The sequence below is a fragment of the Nycticebus coucang genome, chromosome 2 (genome assembly GCF_027406575.1).
Source record: "Nycticebus coucang isolate mNycCou1 chromosome 2, mNycCou1.pri, whole genome shotgun sequence".
NCBI lineage: Eukaryota > Metazoa > Chordata > Mammalia > Primates > Lorisidae > Nycticebus > Nycticebus coucang.
The window spans coordinates 54,758,270-54,784,434 of NC_069781.1; the positions used below are offsets into that span (position 1 = coordinate 54,758,270).

At 35.3% G+C, this 26,165-nt stretch overlaps 1 protein-coding gene across 11 annotated transcripts in view; it reads left to right on the top strand.

Moving 5' to 3' along the window:
* Positions 1-277: 277 nt before the first annotated feature.
* The window catches only part of ELAVL2 (ELAV like RNA binding protein 2), a 172,592-nt gene continuing 146,704 nt past the window's right edge, over positions 278-26,165 (top strand). For 5 of the 11 annotated variants that reach the window (XM_053572990.1, XM_053573008.1, XM_053573038.1 and 2 more), the window contains exon 1: positions 24,411-24,902. Coding sequence is in view for 3 of the 11 variants with exons in the window: in XM_053573014.1 (XP_053428989.1) it covers positions 349-375 (27 nt within the window). In the remaining 8 variants the exon portion in view is untranslated. Of the gene's footprint in view, positions 376-24,396; positions 24,903-26,165 lie in introns of those variants that run through there. The other 6 variants (XM_053573014.1, XM_053573064.1, XM_053573070.1 and 3 more) reach the window with 2 other exon arrangements.

A 26,165-nucleotide genomic window follows, 5' to 3' on the forward strand; every position in this document is an offset into this window, starting at 1 on the left:
CAAGTGCAGTCACTCGGGTAATCGACGGGGTGCTGGGGGCGGGGAGTGATGCTGCTGGTGGTATTAAGCCAGTCGGTGGTCTAAAGGCGGCTTGGATCAATTTCCCCTCCAATCACTCAACTCTCCCCATTACCTTTTGTTTCGTTAGCTTGGCTTTTCCCACCTCCGCCCCCTCCCTGGTGTGGTCTGAAGCCTGCATCTTGCTCAGGGGGTTGATTGTGCATTTAAATGTAATTCTGATTGGTGAATGTTCTCTCCTTTTTGTTGTGATTACTAGAGATACTTTAGTCCTGCCTTCCCAGTTCTGCGCCCTGCTCAAGCAGTTTTGAAAAATTAAGTGCAAAAAGCATGATAAAGCAATATGAGGTTGCCGTGGTAAGTGAACTTTTAAATCAAAAATTACCATTTCTTCTTGTACGCTCGGTCTGTGGGTGGTTTAAAGGGGAATCCTCACACACAAAGGGTTGGGGGCTGGGAGGAGGGGGTGGTTAAACAAACAATCAGTACTTTTAATTTTGTTTTGTTTTTTTTTGTTTGTTTGTCTTCTATGGTCAGTAGACAAGTTCTGTGTTTATCTGTTAGATACTCTTGAGATGGTAATGGACTTGATGCATTTAAAGTGGGTGAGAGTTGGCAGGGAGCACGGAGAAGGTGTAGGGGAGGGAGGTGAAGGGAAATGGGTTATTGTCTGATTTCAAAAGAATCCTGCAGTTCTGACTCCCTGAACTCGGCACAGTAGCCTGGTCATTCCAGATCAAAGGCTGAAGGAGAAAAGGAACAATGGGGTCGTACAACCTCAGCCCTCACCTGCAATTGCTAGACCTTCCCCTTTCTTCCTCACCCTTCTTCAGGTAGCGAGATGAGAAGCCATAATTCTTGGACAATTTTTAAATGCTAAATGTGATTTTATAATACATTTGGAAAGTTGTGTTCTTAAAATATTTGAGGCTGAAGAAAGGAATCGCTTATTACCCTCTTTACCACTGTTCTCCTCTGTCCTCCCGGACCCACCCCTCTTTTTAAACTAAAGTGCACAGATTCATTTAAGGGGCCTTCTTCAGAGTCTTTTCCTAATCCCTTTTATTTCTTTTGAAATAGGAGGCATTTTCCAGGGAAAGATTTGGCCCTTTCTCATTCATTTTCCAAAAATAGCTACCCAACTTAGTATTTGTGACAGGGCTAACAATATCAAGTTTGGTAAAAAGCTCAACCTTTGCTCTGAAGAATTCTAAATTGTTTGGCCAGCTCTGTATGTTAAAAAAGAATTAATAGTGCTAAGTAGTCTTAAAACTTTCTGGTTGTGGGTCTAGTTGCCTTTTAACTTATCAAGGGCTGTTGCCATGGAGATAACTGGGATGCCCTATACCTGTATTGGAATGGACCCGCACATTCCCCGATAAGGCAAGCCCAACTAAGTTTTCTCACTTGACGGATGGGATGAAAACAAAAATTTCCCCTGAAAGGAAATGTTTTGTTGAGCCCATCTTTAATTTTCATTTATATGTGTAGATATGATTTCATGTGCTTACATTCCTCAAGATCTGTTCTGAAATAAAGATTTCTAATGTAACCATAAACTTTCTGTGATCATAGAAAACACAGAAAATAACTTTAAAAAAAGGTACTGCAGTAAAGATTACTGTTTTTTATTTGGCATATCTTTTAATAACTTATTTTAACAACTAACTTATTTTTTGTCTATTCTGTTGAAGTGTCTGTAAGTTTCCAGTAACTATTACAGGAAAGTGACACCTTATGCAGTCAGCCTTGAAAGTCATCAAAATTGCTTTTAGTCCTGCCATTTGCAATTACGGTCTTTAAAACAGTTTTCAGTTTGAGAGCTTAGAAAACAAATGACTGACTAAACTACTAATCTGTTGGTAAAGAAGGATCCAGCAAAATTTGTGGGAAAAAAATCTCAAAAGAGTTTAGATTAGACTATAGTATTTATATATCTATAGTAGCAAGAATTGCAGTTAGTAAGTTTGATTTTCTTATACATTGATACTCTTAGACCACAGATAGTCAGCTAGCACTGTCCTTAACTATATAATTCATTTGGATCATATTACTCAACTATTATAGTGATCTAATTGTGCAACTAATCTTGAACTATACTAGCACTATTTGAACTACACTTATGCACACAATATTAAATGTAGTAAGAATTCATTTTCTACTACTGCCATATAGATATTTATAAGTAAATGTATGCCCTGTACCTATGTAAAATTAGATTACTTTGAGAAAAACACCTGTAGTCAGAGTTATTTTAATCATATCCATAATCTCAAGCCCTAATCTTTAGTTTTCTACCTTCATATTGAAAACACAGTTTCAGTTGCAGCTACTCATGAAAGTTATTATTTAAAATAAGTTGGATAATTGAAAGTTAGCTTCTAGAGGATAATAGTGCATACAGTTTAGTTGCCTTTAAAAGTATTTAGACCATGTAATGCTATGTATTCCTGGTACTTTCCCTCACTAATTACATAATTCTATGCCAATTTTAGACATGCTAAATATTCTTAACATGGAAATTTCTTCATATCAGATGTAACACTATTTTTTAATATTTAACAATATTTTAATACTTAACCATATTTTTAATATTTTTACACAAATATAAATGTTCTATTTGTATGTTAATGGCATACTTAAAATAGTGATTATGTTCTGATATTTTTTATAAATTGCAGTCTGTTAGAACAAATTTTACAAATAGGAGAAAGTTTATCATGTTCATAAGAACATAATTCTAAATGTTTCAACTAACCAATGCTATCATAGAAATAGTCATTACTTCCCATGATATTGACTCACTTTAAGTCAATAGGTATTTATACGTATAGGAGAAAAGCAGGTGAGATATATGAAGTGGGGGTGGAGGGCTGCTAGGTTAGATAATGTTATAGTGCATATTTTGCTCCCTGTACCATATCTGAGTTGTGAAATGTGCCCATGAGCAAAAAGGCAAAAAGAATGGCTAAAGTGACATGATTTTAAAAATGCAAAAATATTCTTTATTTACTACTTCTGATGGTATTAAATTCAAATACACAATCTAAAATATGCCAGAAGTTAACCTTGATAGTGAACACGTCTTGTCTGCCTGCCATGATCCAGTCATGGATCTAGTCATACATGTAATAAGTGCTTTCTGTATACTATCTTAGTTAATATGCAGCACACTCTAGGTGGTGGGTTTTATTTCACCTAGAAAGTGGATAGGTAAGGTCAGATACTTCATAAATCACTAAATGAGGGTTTGAATCAAAATCTGATTTCAAACTTGGATCTCAAAAGTGAGACTCAAATAATAGAAAAAATGAAATAATTGTAACTAAATTTAAAAAGACCCTCCACATAAAACTCATGCAATCTCCACAAATTCTGAGGATAGGGATGATTACTTGTTAATCTTAGCACTTTGCAATAAAACATTTTTGAAGAAAAAAATAATCTCATTGAAATATTCTGAATTATATCCCTCAATGGGTTTTGGATACACTGGTCTTTTTTGATTCATGGTTTATCTTCTGGGGACATTGACTATGGAGAATTTATTATATTCTCCATCTCCACCAAAACAAACAAAAGGAGAGAAAGATTAACTCAGTGATAATGACAAAAGTCTTTTAAAATAAATACCAACACTGCCTACTTAAAAAAAGGAAAAACTAACTGCAACCCCAGTTTTCCCAAAAGGAAACTTAAAATCAAATAAGCAATTAAATTTTATTTCATTTTTCTTATTAAATTTTTTTAAAATGATTACCTTATAATTTGCTAAAGTAATAAAACATTATGATTTTTATAGGTAGCAAATTATCCTATAATTTTTTTTTGCCATAATATTTAATTTAGAGTTTACCTTGATAATACTTACTATCAAGTTCTACCCTAATCACAGACATTGTGATTAAGGGCTCTCCATTTTTTTTTTAACTGCCCTCATTTTGTGAACTAAAGAAATCTAAAGATAGAAAATGATATAGAAAATAAAAAGTTTCAAATGGGGCCCCAGTATATGATTCCTTTTTAAATATTAATGATAGATTCTAATAAATACTGGGGAAACATTCTCTCTTTAAAAGGCCCTACTTTGCTGTTTTTATGTATAAATCTTTGAACTTGAGAAATTGGGACATAGATATTGCATAGGCTTGGGTTTGTTTTATTTATTAGCTTAGATCTGTAAAAGTGGAGCTGTTCAGATTTTATAAAGATAATTCAAGTCCTTCTAAGTACCAATAAAAAAACGTGTAAGGGCATCATTTACATTCAACAGAAAACTGGTCAGTATTTAATTTTCACCTGAGAAGAAATCAAAGCACTCACATGTAACAAATGGGCTCCAGAGTTGTTTTATGTAAATCTTTTTATGTTTTTAAATGGGTTACTGTTTTTAAAATGCACAGAGCTCACATGCTAAAAGAGTATCTGAATTAATGATCTTGTAAAGAACTTTCAAAACATTGATTCATCAACTTTGTAAGTTTTATATTTTTACAAAGTGAAACCATTCAGATCTATCATATCTAAACCATATTACTCTAATAGTATTAATCAATTTTTTAAGTCAAATAATTTTAGACTTTTAAAAACCATGTTATAAAGTAGAGAATTGTGAGGCTTGAGCATTTCAACTTTATTTACAGTATTCTACCACTTGACCACATATAACTCAAACTCTATTTCACATTGACTTTGGAGACCAAGCCTTGTAAAATCTCCAAATTTTTACCCCCCAATACTAATTTTAATTAGCAATTTCATTTCTAATAACATTCAGTCTCGGTTTTTATTATGGTTAATAAAATGTTCATGTAATTTTCTGTTTTATCCTTGATTTGGGAATTTATATTACATTATGTTCCAAAATCATAAGAGTGTCTAGACAATTTTCTTTCCATTCACCAATCTGTGTAAATAATAAATATGTAAATATGTATATGAAAAGTTATGTTTATATCAATATAAAGAAAAAGAAAATTTATTAAGGCAATATTAGTTTTCAACTTATGGGATAATTAATTCCACAAAACTGAATTTTATCTAATGATAAGAATATTAACTACATATATTATTAACTAAAAATTCAGGTGTATTTTAGGATAGGTCTGTGGAGTCTATTTTCTTCCATCTCTTTATTATTGCTTTCTTATAACTGTACAAAATAATAATTTCACTTGAAAAATTAGTAGGAAAAACAAAGACTATGTTTAAAGTAGAAAAAAAAAAAAAGACTCAAGGGAATGCCTTCATAGTCCCTTGCAATCCTTCAAGGTATGAAACACAATTATCCTTATAAATCATTTTTAACATTAAATCATTACATTTGTCTTCAAAGTAAAGTTAATCAGGGGTCCTCAAACGTTTTAAACAGGGGGCCAGTTCACTGTCCCTCAGACCGTCAGAGGGCCAGACTATAGTTTAAAAAAAAACAAACTATGAACAAATTCCTATGCACACTGCACATATCTTATTTGGAAGTAAAAAAACAAAATGGTAACAAATACAATCACACGGCCTCATGTGGCCCGCAGGCCATAGTTTAAGGACCCTTGATCTCGGAGCATTACAGAAAGAGGAGACTAATACAAGCTAGATACCACCAAACTTGACAACCTTTGACTAAGTCAGAGAAGGCAGTGTTCATGCTTTTAATTTTTTAAAAATAGAGATGATAAAGTTAGTGAAACTTGAGGTATTACCCATTAAGGACTAAGAGCTTAGCTTTTCAAGTGTTTCTAGTAAAAATAATTAGCCATGGGGTAGATCATTTCAAGAGGTGATTAACATTGTAAATATTTAATAAAATCTAAAAAATTACCACTATTCTTTGTTAAGGATAATGAGCTAAGATTACCATAGGAATCTAGACTTCTGAATTTCTAATTAATTTTTTAGTGCTTAATTTGCCACTGTTTAATCTGACATTGTGGCAGAGATAATACTAAATATGTACGTTTGATTCTTGGCATGGATACCATAACATTTTGATGTGTTTTGGAATACAAATAAGTAATAAACTTCCCTCGACAAACATTTTTGCATGTTTACTAGGTTAGGCACAGCACTAGAATCTGAAAACACCCTGGTAGAAAAGATAGCTGTCCTGTCAAGTAATACACAGTTTGTGTAAGAGAGAAATATACCAACAATTGGTTATAATGCAGTGAGATAATTGGTATTAGAGGTATGTACAGAGGAAACTATCACCAATATGTTTGCAGTTGAGTTTATGTGGTATTTGGGAAAGCTTCCCAGTGGAGGTGAAATTTTGTAAACTAACATTTTTTTTTCAATTTTAAAAGATATAATAGTGAATCTTCAAAGAGGATACAGACTAGCCTGGGGACAGAGTGAGACCCTATCTGAAAGAAAATTAAAATGAAAATTACAAAAACAAATAATATACTGAAAGATGAAGTGTATCTTTTTCTTGTCTTTATATATTGCTATGTACTTATAATGAGAGTGAGCAAGTTTTCCGTATAGGATGCTGAGTTTCTCAAGATTGGTTAGTGTAATGTCTCAGATACACTGGCTTTGACAAATGTGCACAGCTAGGACAGCCTTTAATATAATGTTTATGTTAGTGTTTTGTTGCTAGTAATATAATGGATAAAGCAAAGGCTCCATTTTTATTATTCTATGCTTTACCAAACCAAAAACAAAAAAGTATCTTACAAACCATGAAAGACACAAAAAAACCCTGAAAATAATTACATAACATAAATGGTGAGGTGATCATTTCTGATCTTGGCTAGAATTAGAAAGGAGGGTGTAAGAAAGAGATTGTTTGTGAGGAAATAATATGAAAATGTTTTAAAATAGGAAAAAGAGTTCTGTTTCATAGCAATAGGGTATCAGCTTATTAATCTGAAAGGTTCCTTATGTATGATTGTTTCATCAGTGATCACACAAAACCACCCTATTTTCTTTCTTAATCTCCCAAAGTTATGTAGTTTTACTGTAAAAAAAAAAAAAAAAAAACACCTTCACTTCAGAGTGATTAGTACTTAGTGTGAATATCATTATGCATTTTGCTCTCTGATACCTTGACAATAGAGTTCAGCCTGTTCCCACTGGGATTCTCTCCTGGCAACAATTTTTTATTTCTCTGCATTCATTTTTAGGAAAATCCTCTCAACATTGTTATATGTATTACTTTATAGGAAGGAAGTATGTAAAATACTCTTGAACTCATTTTACTTGTGAGTTTGAATAGCATTCAGATGAAAATGATTTCCCCAGAATTTTGTAGGCTTGCCCAATCCAGCTGTATATTTTATATGCTAATGTAAATTCTATTTTTGTTCCCCTTGGGGGTTTAAGTGATTATAATTGTTGCTCTTCAAAAGCCAAACAGATGATGATTGCTGCTTCAGGAGTATACCAAAAGAAACTGGCTTTCATTAAACCTGCTCATCCACTTCATAATTATCTCCATTTTATCTAGCTAAGAAGCAGGGAAAAATCGCAAGTACAGTTCATTGAAGCCAGTTCAGTTATTTAAACATCGCTTTATTGAACTGGCAGGAGGTGTTAAAGTAGGGGGAATGTTTTCATTCAAACACTGATATGTAGCCAGTGGCCCAACTCAAGAGTCAGTTGAGCATCAAATGCCAGAAGCCACAGAGGATGGGAGGGGAGATACTTTGAGCTATTCTGAGAGGAGTCCTCTAGTGGCTACAATAAATAGTGCTGCATTAACAGCTATTCTGAAATATTTTTTGTTTTTTTTCTTCCTATAAGAGCAAAATGTAGTTAGCTATTTCGTGTCCAATAAGAAACAACCAGAAATGTACTCTAAGTGAAAGGGAAATTTTCTATATAATGTGAAAAAAATGAATATTGATAAATTCTAAAAGGGTCCCCCATTCTGAAACAGACTGACATCAAGATCCTTCGAGGTATCCTTATACCAGGTGAACCTCAGGATCTGAAAGCAGATTCTCATGGAGGCTGATTTTCCTCCACACAGAAAACAGCTCCCTCATTCAGGTGACCGTGGCTTTGAATTTTCTATTCCCTAGTTCTCCAGAACTGGGTTGTACTGGAACATGTTTCTGACCCCCTACATTTCGGGTTGTCCTCCTGGTGGCACAGAGAGGGTCCTTGAACTCTCACCTAGAGGAACAGAAAAATGTTGGAGTCAACAGCTGTTCAAGCGTCCAGCTGTGAGAAAGCAATTCTTCCCTGGCTAAAGGAAAAACTCTGAAAAGGCCCTCTCCTCTCCGAAATTTCGAAGAGCTACATTTTTGAAACAAATGGTCAGAGGCTAGACTTATATAAACCATTATATGCATAAACAAAAAAGCAAATGGAAGCTTTCACGTTTTCTATAGATTTTCATTTTCATGTTCCATGGTATTTCAGCACATTTCAGGCAGTTTCAGTTTGTGAAATTTTAACATAGGGTTGTTATCATACAAATTAAAAATTTTGAAACTTTTGGAGAATCATATTGAAAAAGGAAAAAGCATTTACTTTATAAAGAAGAGAAGAGATGCTCTTGACAGGCGTTAGGATAATCTACTAGAAAGTTGTGTGTGTGGTATGTTAAATTTTTTTTTCTCTCAATTCCTATACCACAATAATAAAACATTTTCTAGTATCCAATACATACTTAAAAAAATACAGTTTTAAAAATTTTTAATTTTTTTAAAAGACTGGATGGGTCTTGCTCTGTTGTCCAGGCTGGAGTGCAGTGGTTGCTCACTGTAGCCTCAAACTCTAGGGCTCAAGCAATCCTCCTATTTTAGTTTCCCAAGTAGCTGGGACCACCATGCCTGGATTTTTTTTTTTTTTTTTTTTTTGTAGAGACAAGGTCTTGCTTTTTTGCCCAGGCTGGTCTTGAACTCTTGGCCTTAAGCTATTCTTCTGCCTTGGCCTCCCAAACTGCTGGATTACAGGCATGAGCCACTGTGCCCAGCCCTATATTTGTACTTTTATTTTAGCTTGAAGGTAACTCCATAAAGTAAGAAAAGCAAATACTATCATTCATTTTATATATAGAAACATAACAATTCACAGTTTTAAAACTAGAATCTGGACATGTCAATTCCTTCATCAATATCTCCTTGATCAGTACCTCCTTGATCTACCAACACCCTGCCAGTAGATGATGTTGAATAATACCTAGATTGCATAGTCATTTCTAAACCCCAAGGATGGAATAGCCCCAGAGAATATGTGTGTTCCCAGTGAGTTCTTACATAATCTCTGCAGTCAGCATTCTTAAGTCCAGAGAGAGGGGTTAACAATAGCCCATTCTCTAAAAATTCTCTCTGGTGGTGTGGCAGTGGTGGAATTTTCCTGAATTTCTGGGTAGTGTGATGTTAGGATATAAATCACTCTGATTCTCTACTAAGAAGGCATATAAAAGCTGTTAAGTCTGAGAATGTACCAGCTGCACCCAGACTAGCCCTAGGCAAAAATGGTGAAAACTACCTGGTTGGTTTCCTGCCTCACTATTACCTTCTCTAGATACCACTAGGACCTGGCTATCCTTCTCTAACTGAGGCACCTTGACTTGCATTCTAAAACCCCAGGTCTCCTAGGACAGTAACTCCTTTCCAAGGTGACAAAGTGGTTAATCTCCACTAATGAGAAGATATTAAGGAGAGTCCTGATTTTTTTTTAATATTTAAAAATTGCTCCTAGGGCAATTGCTCCTCTTTAAAAAATGCCCTTATTTCTGTTAATCGATCATGGTGAGTAACTTGTGAAGTGGTCATGTCAGGCCAACATACTGTATTTTTCTGATAGTTGCTTCTCTCAACTGTGTGGTATCACCTTATCCCTGACATTGAAGAGACTGCTTATTTACCTTGAAGTAAGACAGTTAGAAATTAACTAACTGACTAGGAAAATGTAACTCTGAAAAAAAAAAAATGGATTGGGACACATTGGCTTATCTGCCTATGTTTAATAACAGAAGTAAAAGCTAAAAAAAACAGTATAGTAAACACTGAAATATATCTGTGCCAATCGAATGAGTCTGCAATTTCCCAGGGTTATCTCCTGGGAGCCTCCTATGTCTGTTCTTTCATTTTACAAACAGGAAATTGTAGAAAATGACGCTTGTTCTGTGACCTTGCAGCCATATGAATGTAAATAAAATATTTTTAAGTTATCTGAGTTAAATCTCTGTGAGCATAACACAAAGTATAAATTTGGCAAATATTCTTATTAATCTGCTTGACAGAGAGAACCGAACCAAAGTAGTTCAAACCAGTTTACTTTAACTCCATGTTTACTAAGCAGCTGAAAAAAACTGTACTGATTTTACCTTGAATCAATAATCATCTGTAGAGCCTTTTACAAACATATTTGCCTAGACCTCACCTCAGAAGTACCAAGTGGATCCTCTCCACCAGGCTCCTGTACTTGAAAAGAGAAAAACCTCTACAGGCAGTTGAGGCACTGATGTACAGCCATGTGAGAACTACTGGGCTTTCCTCTCGTTCTTTTGTTCACCAAAAATTCACTCTGCCTAACACGTGACAAATACTTTTTTCATTTAATGCTAAAAACATTCCTAAAAACTGACTATTATTTTTAATACCCATTTTACCAACAAGAAAGTGGAAGCTTAGAGAGGTTGGGCAACGAGCCTTAACGTACCAAGAACACGGAAGAAGCAGAACCAGAATGCAGGTCTGCTTGAATATTTTTAACTGAGACAACCCTGAACTTGGAAGGGCCTTTTCAATATACAGATTGAAAATGTATGGCTGTATTTTATAGCTGTAATTTCCAACCTAGAAGCTTCAATTTTTCTGCTTTGATTACCCTAAGACTATCCGGAGTGTGCAGGGATTGTTTCATTTTATGGCCTTAAAAAAGAACCACTATATTCATGTGAAAGAAGGCATGGTCTAATAGGTAAAAGATACTTTAAAATTATAGGTAAAATGTTTTGCTTTCTTTGTATAAAGGTCACAGATGACTTTCTATCTCAGCTTTTAATTCAGAAACTCAAGGAGCTGCCCTAAAGTACCTTTTAATTTCATTACAAAAATTATTCAGATATGAAATAATGTTAGAAGAGCATGATTTTCCTGCTGGGTCAATTTCTTATAAAAATATTAACACTTCTCTAAAATCATTGCTAATAAATGCAGCTTCTAGTGTGGTCTATGCAATTTTAGGATTTGTTCTTTCTGATTTCAGGCTGACACCAATATTTAGAATAGTGATGACTCATGTCTAGGACCGAAATTTGTTTTTCATGGGTTTATACATTTTTCCCCTTGAATTGCACCAAAAACGGTTTTTTAATTGGCTTTAACTCAGGCCCAATAAATTGGACGAAAATTGATTGCCGCAGTCGTGTTTGGTTTAAAATTATTCAAGACTGCGCCATGAGTCAAATGAGTGCATGAGTGAGGGCAGCAGCACTTTATGTCCTCTGTATATGATAAGTTGTTTTCCAAAATGGTCATAATTCATATCTAAAAATTAATATATGCCTGTGGTTTATAAAGCTTAAAAGATAGTAACAGAGAACACTATAGATATCATATTAAAAATGGTTTTCTATTTTGAAAGAAAAATACTTTCTTAGTATTATTTCTTAGTACCTTTTTTCTAGTTCTAAATGATATCACAAACCTAATCATATTATTCCTTTTAAGAAAAATAATTCCTGTGTATAGCTCTTATTAGATTCTTGGCCTTGATATTAGAATATATCTGAATAGTAAAATGAAATAAATGAGTGAGAAGGTTCAAAAACTATATCATCCTATAGTGTTGAGACAGTAAGCCAGTTTCCCATTCTCTGAAAAGTAATTTTAAAGAAAAAAATTAAACAATATGTAAATTGAATTAACTCAGGTGACTGTTTAAGTAACAATTCACTAATAGTACCTGTCAGGAAGCCAGTTTTTGTTCAATCTCATTATAAGTATTTACTGTATTCTGGTTTTCACTTATTTATATGCCGTAGAAGCACAAGCAAATCCTTTTGAAAGATTTGCTGGTTGGGAATGAACATTCATCTTATGAGATTCCTAAGCAACTGTGGGAAAAGGTATAATAGGAAAAAAATGATTAGTTAAATGAGAAGAAAATTCCTTGGGCATAAAATAGGTGGGCAGTAAGTGAAGGAGATAGTTGATGTTATTGTGTATAACTAATATTAGGCCATTCTAATTGGACACTATAGCTATATATGATATTATAGTCTAAGAAAATGATAGAATGATTTCCGAGATTTTTGTCATATTGTTCTGCCATGTTTATTTTTCATGTGTATTAAATCTGAAGGTTTGTATTAAAAGTAATTATTATCTTGTTTACAAAAGGTAAAACACTAGGACTATTAATCTGACCTTTCTCTGACTGTAAGTTGTTTTTAAGAGGTCATCGGTCTTTACCACCCAGTTTGTAGCACCTGCTCCCACCTGGTGGCTACAGGGCCTAAAGGCTAAGCTTTATAGTCTTTGTCCTCCCAAAATACAAAACTGTTTTTTTATTTATAAAAAAGAATGCATGTTCAGAATTTTTACAAAATGAATACAGAAAATGTAAAGAAAAAAGCAACTATAAATCCAACTCTCATTATGTCAAAATAGTCACTGTTTAGTGTTCCAGGGAGCATCATTTATATCCTGCTTAATATGCTGAACAATATTTCATGAAAAATCACGTCATTAAATAATACATATGAAGCTTTCAGTAGCTTTATAACTTTTTATTATATGGTTATGAAATAAACTTCTTAAAATGTACAAAAGCTAAATAATTAAACCCTAAAACAATATTACCCAGTTGTTAGAACATCCTAAGACCTCTTATATAATTATCTCTCAAAATTCTATTGTATTTGATCTCAATTATTTTAAAGAAGCAAAGCATTCCACTGTCACTTTTATGTCTTTCATTTGTCAACAATAAATAGCATGGTGAGCCAGAATAAGAGGTATGCTTATTTCTGATATAAAAAAATGTTTTATTTGTATATGTTCATGGTAATACCTATTTTCCTTAAGCTTTGTTCTCTTGCAAGGGCTATGTCATCTGTAATTTCTGCTGTATTTCTTTTAAATTGCCTAATTTCACAGCTGAAAAGTACGTTAAAAGTAATCTAATAAATGGTAGTTAAGTACTTGGGCCCTAGAAACCCACTACTTGGGGTCAAATCCTAGCTCTGATAATTTCTCAGTATGTGAGCTTGGACAAATTACTTCCTCAGTTTCCTCATTTGTCAAATGATAAGATTATTGTGAAGATTAACTGATTTGTTGCATGAAGGGCATTAGAATGCTACCTAGCACACAGTACATGTTACCCATTTTTTATTATCAGTATAAATTCAGTTTTCTCCTTGGACTCATGAGGTTTTAGTTAGAGCGATTTGTTAAAAATAATCATCAGCTACTTATTGGGAAAAAGAATGCTAGGAGTCATGTCTCCTATCTCCAAGCCTGGGGATATTTGCGTAATACACAATTGGTCCATCTTCAGTAGTATTTTTAAAGCCCTACGTTTGACACGAGGATGTCTTAGTGATATCCAGGGCTAAGCCGGGTGTCTGCATGGTAGTCTCTGGTCCCTGATTTCTGTCCCTTACAACTTTCTTGGGCTTGTTGGCTTAAAAGTATTATTTGTTCAGGCCTCAATCACTTCCCCAGTGCCTAGCAGAAATAATTTAGCCATCAAAACACTTTAATTATTATCAGTGTCATCAACCCTTCTTCTATATCTTTCAGTCTTTTCCTCTCTCTGTTATCACCTCACCTCTTTCCAAGGATTTTTATATTTTAGACAAAAACTTCTTAACCCAGCTTATGTCTTATCTAATTCCTATATGTATGGTTCTCCTTTTGCTTGACACTTCCAAAATTCAGTTTCTAATAGGTATATTTTGTTCCCAGTAGTTTTATATCTGTACTTTACTCTGCTGGCTTTCAAAGCCAGCATGATGTGACTCCAGTACCTAACCAATCTGATATCCAATGCTTTCTAGCCTACTCTCTCCTATAGTCGGCCTGGTTTATTCTAAGAAAGTCCTGCAATTTTTAATTTCTGAACCTCCTTTTATTTGCTCTGAACACACACACTTACGCACACACAGACATACCAATAGAGAGCATATATATAAAGATCTTTTAAAACTGAGGACTAAACACTATTTTATATATATATATATATATATATAAAATATATATATGTTCTTCTATATATATATGTTCTTCTTTTATATGAACCTTACAAAGAAGCACAAGCTTTCATGTGTCCTTTTGATATGGTTAATATGGAGACATACCTCTCTTAATATTTGTTTTACACCTAGGAAATATTGGTATTCTATAAAACATCAGTACTCTATGAGTTAAATAATGAATACTGACTTAAAAGAAAGGCTTTCATTTTCATTGTCTGTACAAGGAATCTAGAAATATTAGCAAGAGAAAAAAAAGAAATTTCACAGCAAATTGTGTCAAAATAATTCAAGGAAATGTCTATTGTTGCTCAAACAGTTTAAACAGTCTGTAACACCATTGATTTATGTTCTATCTTCCAACTCATGTTTACTAAAACTGACATTTCAAACAACCATATTCTCTAATTTCTTATACCAGAATGACAGTAACCAAAGAAACAGAATATTATTTCTATTGCAACAGTATCTTTAGCCTTAAAAGGCACATATATATGTGTGATCAGTGAAATAGATTCTCCATTTAATCACATCAATGTGAAGAGTTATGAGGGGTTGATCTGAAAAGGCAAAAAACAGCAGCACTGGCTATTCTGTGTGTGTGCATGTGAGTTTCTTCTTGGTGCTAATTACACTTGCTCATAGACGTCTGGCAGTCACATGATTAGGCTTGACCTTGAGCGGGTCAATCTTACCAAATATAAGATAAATTTAAGATGCAGACAGATGCCTATTGAAACTTAAAAACATAGTCTGTTTCTTATTGTGACCTACAAAGAATTTAGACCTCCAGAAGTTTAAGGTTCATTCTTTTATCAAGCTGCAAAATGTTGTTTCCTTCTATTTATTTTACTTATTGAAAATCCACGTTTGTAGCTACATCTATTTATATTAATCCATAGCAAAGTAAGCTCAGGAGAAAAAACTGCAAAACTATAAACCATAAGTATGTTTTAGTATTCTTCTGATATTCCATGTTTTACAATGTCAAGTGGACATTAGTTTTTTATTTGATTTTATTCAAAACAAACAAAAAACTATTATTAAAAAACCCTTTATACTGTCTATTTCTATATTCTTTTGGAGATCTGTTTTAATATATTTTTCAAGCACAAATAACGTAAGACCTAGAAAACTCGAATAGAAATTACTGTTAACCTATGTAAATAAAATAAAGACAATAGCCTATAAAAAGTATGTAGTATGTGTGGAGAGGGAGAATAATCCTAGGGAGCGGTGAATGTTAAGGAGATTGAAACTGGTTTCTTTCAAGGCCATAAATGAATAGTAAGTTTTAAAATCTTGCCTTAGAATTAATACAGATGGTAAATAAGAATATATATATATATATATATATGCGTGTGTGTATATACATATAATTGGATAATAACAGTCTCTTGACATAAAAATAAAAATATTTTAATTTGATTAGATTGTGGTGGTATATATCTGGCTCAACTTGTTTTCCATTAAGTAGTTAACTGAATTATAAGCTACACTCATGCAAGCCACTAACATTTGAATCTAACTAAAGTAACTAGCCATAATTAATGTCAAAGAGAGTTAGAGGAAGCAGGAAGACTGACATTCAGGGAAACTTCTATTTCTATTAACCTTAGAAATGTAACTAAATTCCTAATACCTGTTATGTCCCTAAAAATGAAAAGTAATTTATGTCCTTCCTTACCTCCTGGGGGTTACAAGATAAATATGTAAACATACATTGAACTTTTTGTGATAAAGGTACTATAAAGTCTAAGGTGTTTTTATTATTATTTCAGTCAAATGGGATCTCAGATTCAGTTCCTTTTTGAAACCCACAACTTTTTATGGGTGAATCATGAAATTGTATTGGGGAATATATTGAAGTCACAAAATTGGGCAGACAGAAAATTTTATGTGTTTTGGGTTCTTTTAAACTTGGTTGCAAATAGAAATGTGAGAAAATATTTATCATAGGGTATCTTAGGACATTGATAAAAGCAAATGAAAATATTTAAGAAACAGGATGGAAAAGGAAAGGTTTTAATTCTGGTTTCATCCTATAAATGGTGCTAAGCTACCATTTTTGTTCCCATTATTGTAGTTACCTTGTTGTAGTTATCATGTATTAACTGCTTTCTCCATGACAGGGAGTATGAGTATTTTACATTCATGAGTACATTTAACCTCACAGTAATTCCAAATTAGGCGTTATTATCATTATCATAGAGTATCAATTAGGAAACCAAGAAATGATAAAGTAATTTATCAAAGGCCCCATTATGGTAGAATCAGGTTCAAATCCATGTGTCTGAATTCAAAGATCCAGCTTTTAACAATTTGCAAAACTGTAGTTCCTAGAAAGTTAACATTACAATTTCTATTTAAATTAGTAACTTTTAACAAGCTATATTATTTAAAAACTTATAAAGAGATATTGTACAAAAATTTAGAAGTATAAAGAGTAACAGCGAAAACCAGACATGTTGTGAATGTTTTATATAACACATTGACTGATACCTATCTTGCTTTTTACTATAATTTACTAAAAACCATGTTATAAAGATACTCTGCTGTAATCTAATTCTGTAATCTACAACATGATAGGCACTCAAAAGATGTTTGGAACAAATTGAAATAGGCCTTTGGTCAAAGATAAGGAATATGTATTTAAAAACAGGAACTGAGGTAGGTGTGTATATGTATTTATTTATATATCACTTATTTGACCCTTACCAGATGATAAATGGAAGGACATAGTTATGTATGACAGTCATAAACAAAATATTACAATGTTTGGTTATTTCAAAAGCTTATAGTATTTTTGCCTGAATACATCATTGGAAGACTATTTGCCTTAAAAATATGCTATGCTATTTCCTACAGAGCAGGATTAATAATAGAAAATACTTTTTTAAAAAAGTTGTATATTTTTGGACATTTTATAATTTTTGTCATTCATAATGAATTATTACAGCTTTATAAACCATATATATCATTCATTTGTGACAAAATTGTATAAAAACAGTGTAATTTTTATGTTAATTTCATGCTATAACATTTTTCTGTTCAACAATGAAAATTTTTCTTCTTAAAATTATCCTTAGTTTTGAAATGCTCTCAGTTTGTGAAATATCTTTTTTCACATTTCACATTTAGTGAGAGGGCATCTTTTAACTCTTAAGCAAATTCAGCTCTTTCAAATATCCTACCTGTATGTATTCAGCTGTCTACTGTGTCTATATTTCCAATTTGATTAAGAAAAACAAAATTAAAAACCATAACTTAAGGGATTAATTAAAGCTGGTAATTTAAATTTGTTTGAGTATATACAATTAGCAGCAAAATATCTTGTTATCTGATTATTGAAGATAATAGTACCTAAAATGCTGGAATGCATTAAAATAATATTTCTTAATATGCTTAAATAGTAGCTATTTATTTAAACCAATATAGCATTCTGGAAAATGATGGGTATAGGAAGAAAAAATTAGCCTATATAATCATAAATTTCTCTCTCATTAAAGGATACTCATATATACTCATGGGGAGCACTCATTCATCCATACACTTGAACTAAGGGAAAAAAAAACAGCACTTGTTCTCTGTGTTACATGTTATGAAAGATCTTTGTGTATAACTATTTAACAGAAATATCTTTGAGATTCTGTGATGTATATTTATTTACTTACTACTTTAGTAATAATTAGATAACAACCTCAGAGTTTAGAAGATTTGTTTTTTAACACATCAAAACAGTTTAATAACTCCTGAAGTAAATTAAAATCTTTAAAGTTATCTCATTGCTTTTTTCAAGAAAGTCATCTTTAATTTTTCCTCACCCCAAAGTTATTTAGGTAGGCTTCAGATTGTCAGTTAAGTGCATTGTGACATTAGTTAAAGTTTTATAATTAAACAAAATACAAACTGTTTCTTTTTAAAATCACAAAACATTAAGGGGGTATAAATATTTTTGTTACATGAATACCTTTTATAATACTTAAGTTGGGGGTTTAAGTGTACCCATCACCTGAATAGTGTTTGCTGCACCTGATAGGTAAGTTTTTAACCCCTTCTCTTTGAAAAAAAAGTACTGTGTGGAAAATGCCGTGTATTCTCTCATTTATACACCTCATAAATGGACACCAATGAACCTGCCATCTTCTTAAGACACAAAGAACAAAGTACAGTACTCAGTCAGTTAAGACAAGGTCACTGGCCATATGCTGGCCATTAACCTACTAAATTAGGGGGAAACATTTATTTAAACAAGGCATACAACTTTAAATCTCATATCCATAAAAGCAGACAAAAGAATGCAGGAATTAAGTGCGCCATAAGAACCAGTCTGTGTTAGTATACATACCTGGGATTTTTTGTTTCCTTAATTACACTACAGTAATTACCTAGGTGGAGGGAGGAGGGAGTTGAAATATAACTGTTATTTCTGTAAGTAGCTAAACAGATTCTTTCCTGTAGACAACAACTTCTTAGACTATTCTAAAAGTCCTCCTGGAATTTTTCCCGTGGTCCTTTCACTTTGACAAAAAGGCCAGGTACAATATTTATGGTAACTCTTCTGTATCCAGTTGATCTGCTTTTCTTACAATGAAAGGGAAGCTTTAGAGTCTATCTGGAATCCACTTCCTCTGCCCCCTGCTCAGATGAAGACAGAACTTCCTTTTATACCAGTTGGTTTAAATTGTTTCTTAAAGTCTATCACACCAAACTTCACACAACTTTATATTGTACTTTCCAAATTGTTTCTTCTTAGTACCCACGTTTAGGGATCATGGCCAGATAGCTGTGGCCCCTTCCCACTCCTCAGTTTCCCTTCCCCAAATAATTTTTAAGCCTGGTGGGATTTTTTTTTTTCTCATTCCACCTCCCACCCGATTTTTTTTTTTAAACAATATCCCATCCCAGGTGCCCCCCTCTCTGACTGCCCAAAGCATTTTAATGACAGTTTACTTTAGCAGTATATCAGCAGACTGCTGCCTTTGCCACCTGAATTTCAATTTCTTAATTTACAGCCCAGATAAAACAGAATGGAGCAGGATCTGGACTGCTCTCTACATTGGGTTGGCCTTATCAAGCGTGAAGTTTGGCGCATTGCAAACCTATTCAAGTGATTATCTGTGGAGGACCTCTCCAGCCATCTCCATCTCTGCGGCGGGCTGATAAGACAGCTGTTTCTCGAGCCGCTGTGTCTCCCCGGGCCTCAGTCTTCTTCGGATACTAACTGCGCCTTTGTCACCGGGCCCCGGTGCCGTCACTCTGCGGGGCAAGGGCTCGATCTAAACATACGTGGGGGGAAGAGTGAGTGTGTGTGAGGGCAGAGGAAAGAGGAGGGGGGAGGCGAGGAGGGACAGACTTAGAGACCCAGGGAAGGGGGGGCAGGGCGGCGTGCGAGCCCGTTTGACAGCGCTGATTGACTGGTTGCTCAGCCCCGCTTTATTATTTCAAATTAGACGTGCATCGCACACAAGTGGAAACATAAATCTTCAATATAAGAAAGAGCCTCCGAGCATCACAAGCAGAAAATCCGTTTCTTCCCAGGTCCCGGTAAAGGGGCCGGCAAAAAGACTGATTGCTACCAGCTGAGACAGATGGTTTCCTTTAACTTTGCAAACTGCTATTTTTAATTACTTGTATTAATTTTGCATGAGATGTATCGGCTCCAGGAGGAAGCTTGGAGAAGGCTTCCCAAGCATCCCCGAAAGAAATGGACAGAAGCCTCTGATTTGCCCTTTCTCACCTCCAGTTTTCCTTAGCGCACCTTCAAATGGTCGCCTAGATTCTCCCTTATATGCCCGGGAAAGACGTGAATTTATCCCCCTGAAAGTTGCTGTTGAGTAAAAAAGGGGAGGAAAATCTGAGGACATTAGTGGGAGCGTGTACATTAATGATCGTCCATCGGAGGCTGCAAATATATTTTCCGGAGTCACTATGCAGCACGTGCAACAGATCTTAGAATGACTATCTGCAGGCAAATAATTTAAAGGAGAATGAACCTCACACAAAATTTGTCCAGAAAAGATGTGTGTGTGTGTGTGTGGGGCAATGGGGACAATCTAGGCTGGTCTCAAAGATTTGCTGCAACACTAGTTACATTTATTTATATTTTTTAACATTTAAATAAACAATTCACGTATCCTTAAGTGTAAACAGCAACTTCAGGATTCAGGTGGAATTTTCGTTGAGTGTGCTTTCTTACTTTACAGCCTTTCCCCTGGAACAGGAGTTTAAAGACACCAGGTAAAGAGAAAGTAAAGGATGTTTGTAATCCTGCTTTCTGCCACCCCTGGCACTGTCCCTAACGGAAAGTGCTGGCAACCTAAGAAATCCTTTGCAAAATCGTCTTTCAGGTCACTCACCTTCGGATAAAAGGCTTTGCCCCTTTGCCAGGAGGTAGAAGGAGCCTGGGAGGGGAGGGAAGGTGAGCTAGTAGGCATTTTTTTGGGGGGGGCTGCGATTCCCACCAGAAATTCCGAGGATTAAACATTCTGGAGTAGGTTTAACAGACTTCAAATACTACCTGGATTTGCATTTATTTTCCATGAACACTTTGATGAAAGTCAGGCTCATCCCGGCAAGAGAGTGTATGTAAAAGACAGTAGAAAGTGCGCAGCGAATTCCGGGCTCTAACTCTCTTGCCAGCTTAATTCAAAACAAACCTCTTTTCATGGAGTAGGACAATCTCTTCCTCAAAGTTCGTGGAATGAAATATTCCCAAGAAGTGCAGTTCCCGTGTCTCACAGGGAGGGACAGAAAACCGGATCAGGCTTTGCAAAACTCAATTCAGGGTCTGCTTGTCTCTGTCCATGGTGCTAATGTCTGCCTCATTCTTTTGCCCGGTAGCCACAGTTAATTCACACTGGTGTCAATTTTTACCCCAATTTTTTGGTTGTTTTGTTTTCCATACTGTGGAAGGAAAGTTGACACAATATTTCAAAGAAGAATAAATAAAGGAGCAGCAGCAAGTTGTATAATATGTGTATTTTTCATGCAAGGATTAAACTATCACATTTCCAATATGATGAACCACAATCCCCACTCTCTCCAAAAGCTCAACAAACTAACACAGAATAATATTTTTGTTCCTCTGAGAGTGCTGACTGTTTGGAACTACTGCTTTAGCTAAACATTGTAAACTCATTTACACAGATTAACTGCTTTATTTACTTAAAAAAGTTACAAGTAGTTTACAGCATCCTTTATTATAAAATGCTAAAAATCATTCTCTTCCTTGTCCCCAGGAGGACTAGGGTAAGGAGGTTATTTATCTTGAAAGGCATTGTCCACAATAGCTTTACAGATTCCTGTAAATGACTATTCTTTTTAAAAGAAACTTAGTAAAATAATCAAATGACCTAATTGCTTTCTTGGCTTTGAAAACTATTCTTTTTGCAACTGTATACACATTAAACTTTTCCTCCAAGCTTTCAGTAACTCCTTCTGTTTTCCCTCTTTCTACTGCAATTCAAAAGTAATGCCAAAGACTATGGAGATACGTCAGAGCTAACATGGTTTAATCATAACTCAAATGTCTTTAAAACACTTTTTAAATGGAAGATCAGATGTTTTGGGTAATTCTTTTACATAACAATGAATGAAGAGGAGTTGATTATATTTTGCTTAATCTGGAGTGAGATGTTTGCATATAGTTTTCATTAATCACAAGGTAACATGTATTAAAGTTTCAGGCTATGAAACATGAATTTCAAAGTGAAATCTACATCCAGATTTCACTTGTTTTAAAGTAGCAGTATTCAATTTTTATTTTCATAAGTTGGAAAGTACATGTTGCCTACAGTACATGTATCCATTTAAAAGTTTTAAAATTTAAAACATCTGTTTTATTGAGAAAATAAACTAGTATTTAATATATTTTCAATTTCTTAAATAATGTAAGTTCATTTTACTTGCATAGAAAAGATGACATGTTTCAAAATGACAATATTTTGTTCCTGTGCCAAAACTGGAAAAATAACTCATACATACTGAATCTGCAGAATTTAGCATTTTGCATTTGAATGAACATTTATGATTTTATATGTAATTTGTTTACATAACACACATGCTAGATTTTCATTACTCTATACTACCCCCAGATTTCCACATTATTCTCACCCCCTTTTTGGAAAATATACCACTGTAATCTATAAACTTTTCTTGTGGGTACAAAATTCACTAAAATATAAAGTATTATTTTCCACTGAATTATAGAATGATAATGATAAAGATTTTCTTCAAAATGCTAGGATTACAACTAACCATATGCAACTAATTCAATATTAGTTTAAAAGTATGGTAACAAGGAGAAAAGATAATTCACAATAGATAAGTCTTCAGTATTATATTTTTACCTAAATTGTATTTATTTAAAGGTTATTTCTCTTACTGAGGTAGGGGTGAGGAGTTGAAGGAAGATGACTACAAACCCAATCTTCTGTTATTCATACATCTATTCTAGATAAAATGGAGTCTTTCTGTCTTTTCCCCAACCTCTTGATTCCATTTCTTCAAACTGCTTTTCTTTCTTCTCACCACCAGTTTCATTCATGTCTACAGAATAGTTAAAAGTTGAAAATAAGACCCTAGGGGCTGTTATATAAAGAGTGGGGGTAAGGGTTAGGACATGGTTATTACAACTGCTAATTGTAAGATAACATAGAGTCAGGCCTTTTTTCTCAACACCGACTTAAAGTCATGCAAAGAAGCAGAACTCGGGCATTGTTATACAGGCTAATATTTGTCATTAGTCATGTATCAACACTCCAGGACACTCTAAAGGAACACTGACTTACTTTATTCTTTCAAGTCATTTTGCTTTGGGAACATCTGTCCATTTCCCTTCCATGACACCCCACCCACCTGGAATCTCTAACTCTTATCTGTGTCTTTTCTTTCCCGCATTCTCAAACAGTGACTAGAAATAAGTAGGTAAAGGAATTTCTTTCAGATATGCATGTGCCTCTAGAGAAGATATATTACATTTTTGTGTAATAAATGTACCTACTGTCTAGGAAGTTGGTGTTATCTTCCAAGATTGAAATGAGACATTATGGCTGGAAAGGATGCAGGTCAAGTAAATATTGTCTCTACTTATACATCCGAACGATCCTGAGAACCTCACTTTCACTTAGAGGAAGAGCTAAATATCATGAATAAAATTGTATTTCTTTCTCCTGAATGTTATTAAAATTTGGGATTGTAATAAAGTATTCTTCATCTATAAAGCAGAAACATTGATAGCACTTGGTCATCTGGTTAAACTTTCTACATCCTCAGAGAAAGAATCTTAATAAAAGGTTCCATTATCTTTACTGTTAGCAGTACATGTGTGGTCTAAGAACTGCACTGCCTGCAAATGCAGAGGAGTGGCTTGTTCTAATTTTATATACAGCTGCTCTTTTTGAGTCATCAGACACCTCAAAGTGAAGGACCTTAGCTCTACTCAGTCAGTACCTCTTTTCCTGAATAGGATGTTTATCCTACACTTTTCTATTCTAACATGAAGTGAAAGCTAATTCAAACCGTGCAGCTCTAAGAGCATTTCTGACTCCATCCTTATCCTAAAAGGATTGGGGGGAAGGGTGGGAGGTGGGGGTAGAGAAAATCTACAATATGCATATATTAAAATAGAGAAAGACATACAATTGCCCAATATCTAATACAAGATGCAGTACTAGAACACAAATCGAAAAAGGCATGCGGCCAAGTAATGGATGTACATTCATGCCTTTCGCTCAGATCAAAGAGAAGGAGCTCTCAATGACTCATACATACCGGACAGAGAGTTTAATGTTATAAAGAAACATGCCATAGATGCAGCAGTGATGGCAAAGGAATGAATCTTTCTGAAGTACAAAGATTTGAGAGGAAAAGAGATCGTGCCATATCGCAAACTCTGATAGTACAGTTCCAACCCTCCCACGTTGCTCTCTCCCATTTCTTTTTGCTTCTTGCATTTCTCTTCGCCGCCAGTGTTAAGTGTGTACCTCCCCGCACAACTTACCTTGAAACGGGACTCCATTGAGCTCTTGAGAGTGACACAAGCTCCTAGCCAATCGTATCACGCGGCCCCGCCTGGGCGGTCTCAATGGAAGCATCAGAACCAATCAAGACCCTGGAGCGATGAGCAAGTTACGTTGTGGCGCGACTCGGCGTATACTTCCGCGCGTGCTGGCCGGGATAGGAGCCTGGCAGAGCAGCTGCACACACGGCAGTGCGGAGGCAGAGAAGGGGTTGGTGATACGGTGCTATAAATCTGTGGTCCAGTCCACCTCCCTTTTAAGACGTCCTCCCCCGTTATTTCTGGTCTCACTTAGAGATGCAGCAGCTTACTCCTGTAGCGACCTACTAAAAAAGCAACAAGGAGAAAGACATCGTCTTTTTGAAAAAACGTTCTTTCGTCTCTTTTCTTTGTTCCTTGGTTTGTTTTTCTTGCCCCTTTTTGTTTAGTTGAAAGGCAATAGGAGGGTAGTCTCTCCGTCTTTTTAAACTCTCTTTTTTAAGTTTCCCCTCCCCTTTCATATTTTTTTTTCGCCGTTTCTTTTAGCAGTGGACTTCGGGGTCGAAAGCATTTCTTTTTATTTGCTTCTTTTAAGCCGAGCACAGTTTAGGTTTCGTGCTGTCTTAAGAGAACTATCCAGCAGCTTCTTGCTCATCCTTATTGGGAGAACTGCACCGTTACTTTAAAAACACACATACACAAAAACCTTAAGGGAGAAAGGTAAGTTTCGGCTTGGTTTCTTTAATCATTAGTTGCAGCGATGCGCTGGCAAACCCAGAAAACCTGTAAGTGAGTGGAATACAGAATATGAAGTTAATTGCACATTTGTCTCATTTCAAAGCTACCGTTCTGCTTTTTAATTCCAGTGAGCTATACTAAAAGACGGTGGACGCATGCTTAACGTATTGAATATTGCAAATGCCAATGGTAGAAACTTGAGGGGTAAATGTGGCGAGGGAAGAGCAGCATACAACGGGAGGCTAGATGTTGAGTAAGCTTTGGGATTGAGATCGGAAGTTCATTTCGTGGGAACAGAAGGATAACTTGGGTGTTGGGGGATGCATGCCTCTACTTTCGCAAAGCAGTAGGAGGACCTGAGAGGCTTTAGTATCATTAAGAGGAATCAGAAGCCTGTTCTTGCAGCTTAGACCAGCGAAAACCTCAGGCTTAATTGCATTAACCAGATAGCATGTGCTGGAGGAGATGGGATTGCCAGATGGAATTTAAATGCTGCACCAGGCAGCGAGTTGTAGTTGACTGAAAAAAAGTACATGCCGCCTGAGGGCTGGGGCTGGGCTGAGGCTGGGGCGGTTAGAAGCTGTCAAAACTCATCATTGAATGAGGGCTTTACTTCATGGACTCCAATTACTGTAATTCAGTTTTAAAAGAAGATAGCCAATTTGGGGCCGAATTCTTAAGCCTGTACCGGATATGAGATTCCCTTTGTTCAGAAAAGCGTAAATAAGATCCTTGGAGCTGTCTGTGTCTGTGAAGTGGCGGCTGCCTGGGAGCCCTCACTGTGCTGGGCGCTGGGAAGTGGATTCCAAGCCCTGTCCTTGGTCCTACGCTGCTGACTTCGCCTTCGGGGCGAGGGAGAACCCCTTCACAGCCGCGAGGCTTCGTAGCCACCCCAGGAATCAACTCGGCTACGTATCCCTCACCCCCTCCTAACCGCTCCCCCTTCCTCGAATAGCTATTGTTAAACTGAAGCCGGGAGAAAGATGGTTGGGGATGAGAAGCTGGGCAGACAGGCACAAGCTTCATTTTAACTTTTGGTATTTCTCAGGGTTTAGCAGAAACCAGGTGGCTTTACTGCTGCGAAAGGGAGAATCCAGGGTAGATGTGGGAAAGGGGGAGGATGTTTGCCGGGCAGGCAGGGCGGAGTGGGTGGTGGTGGAACCAGGTGCTGGCTTTGCCATGAAGTTTAAATTGTTGGCACGAGAAGATGTGGGTGACTGTGTGCGTGAGATCCCCAGTGTGGTG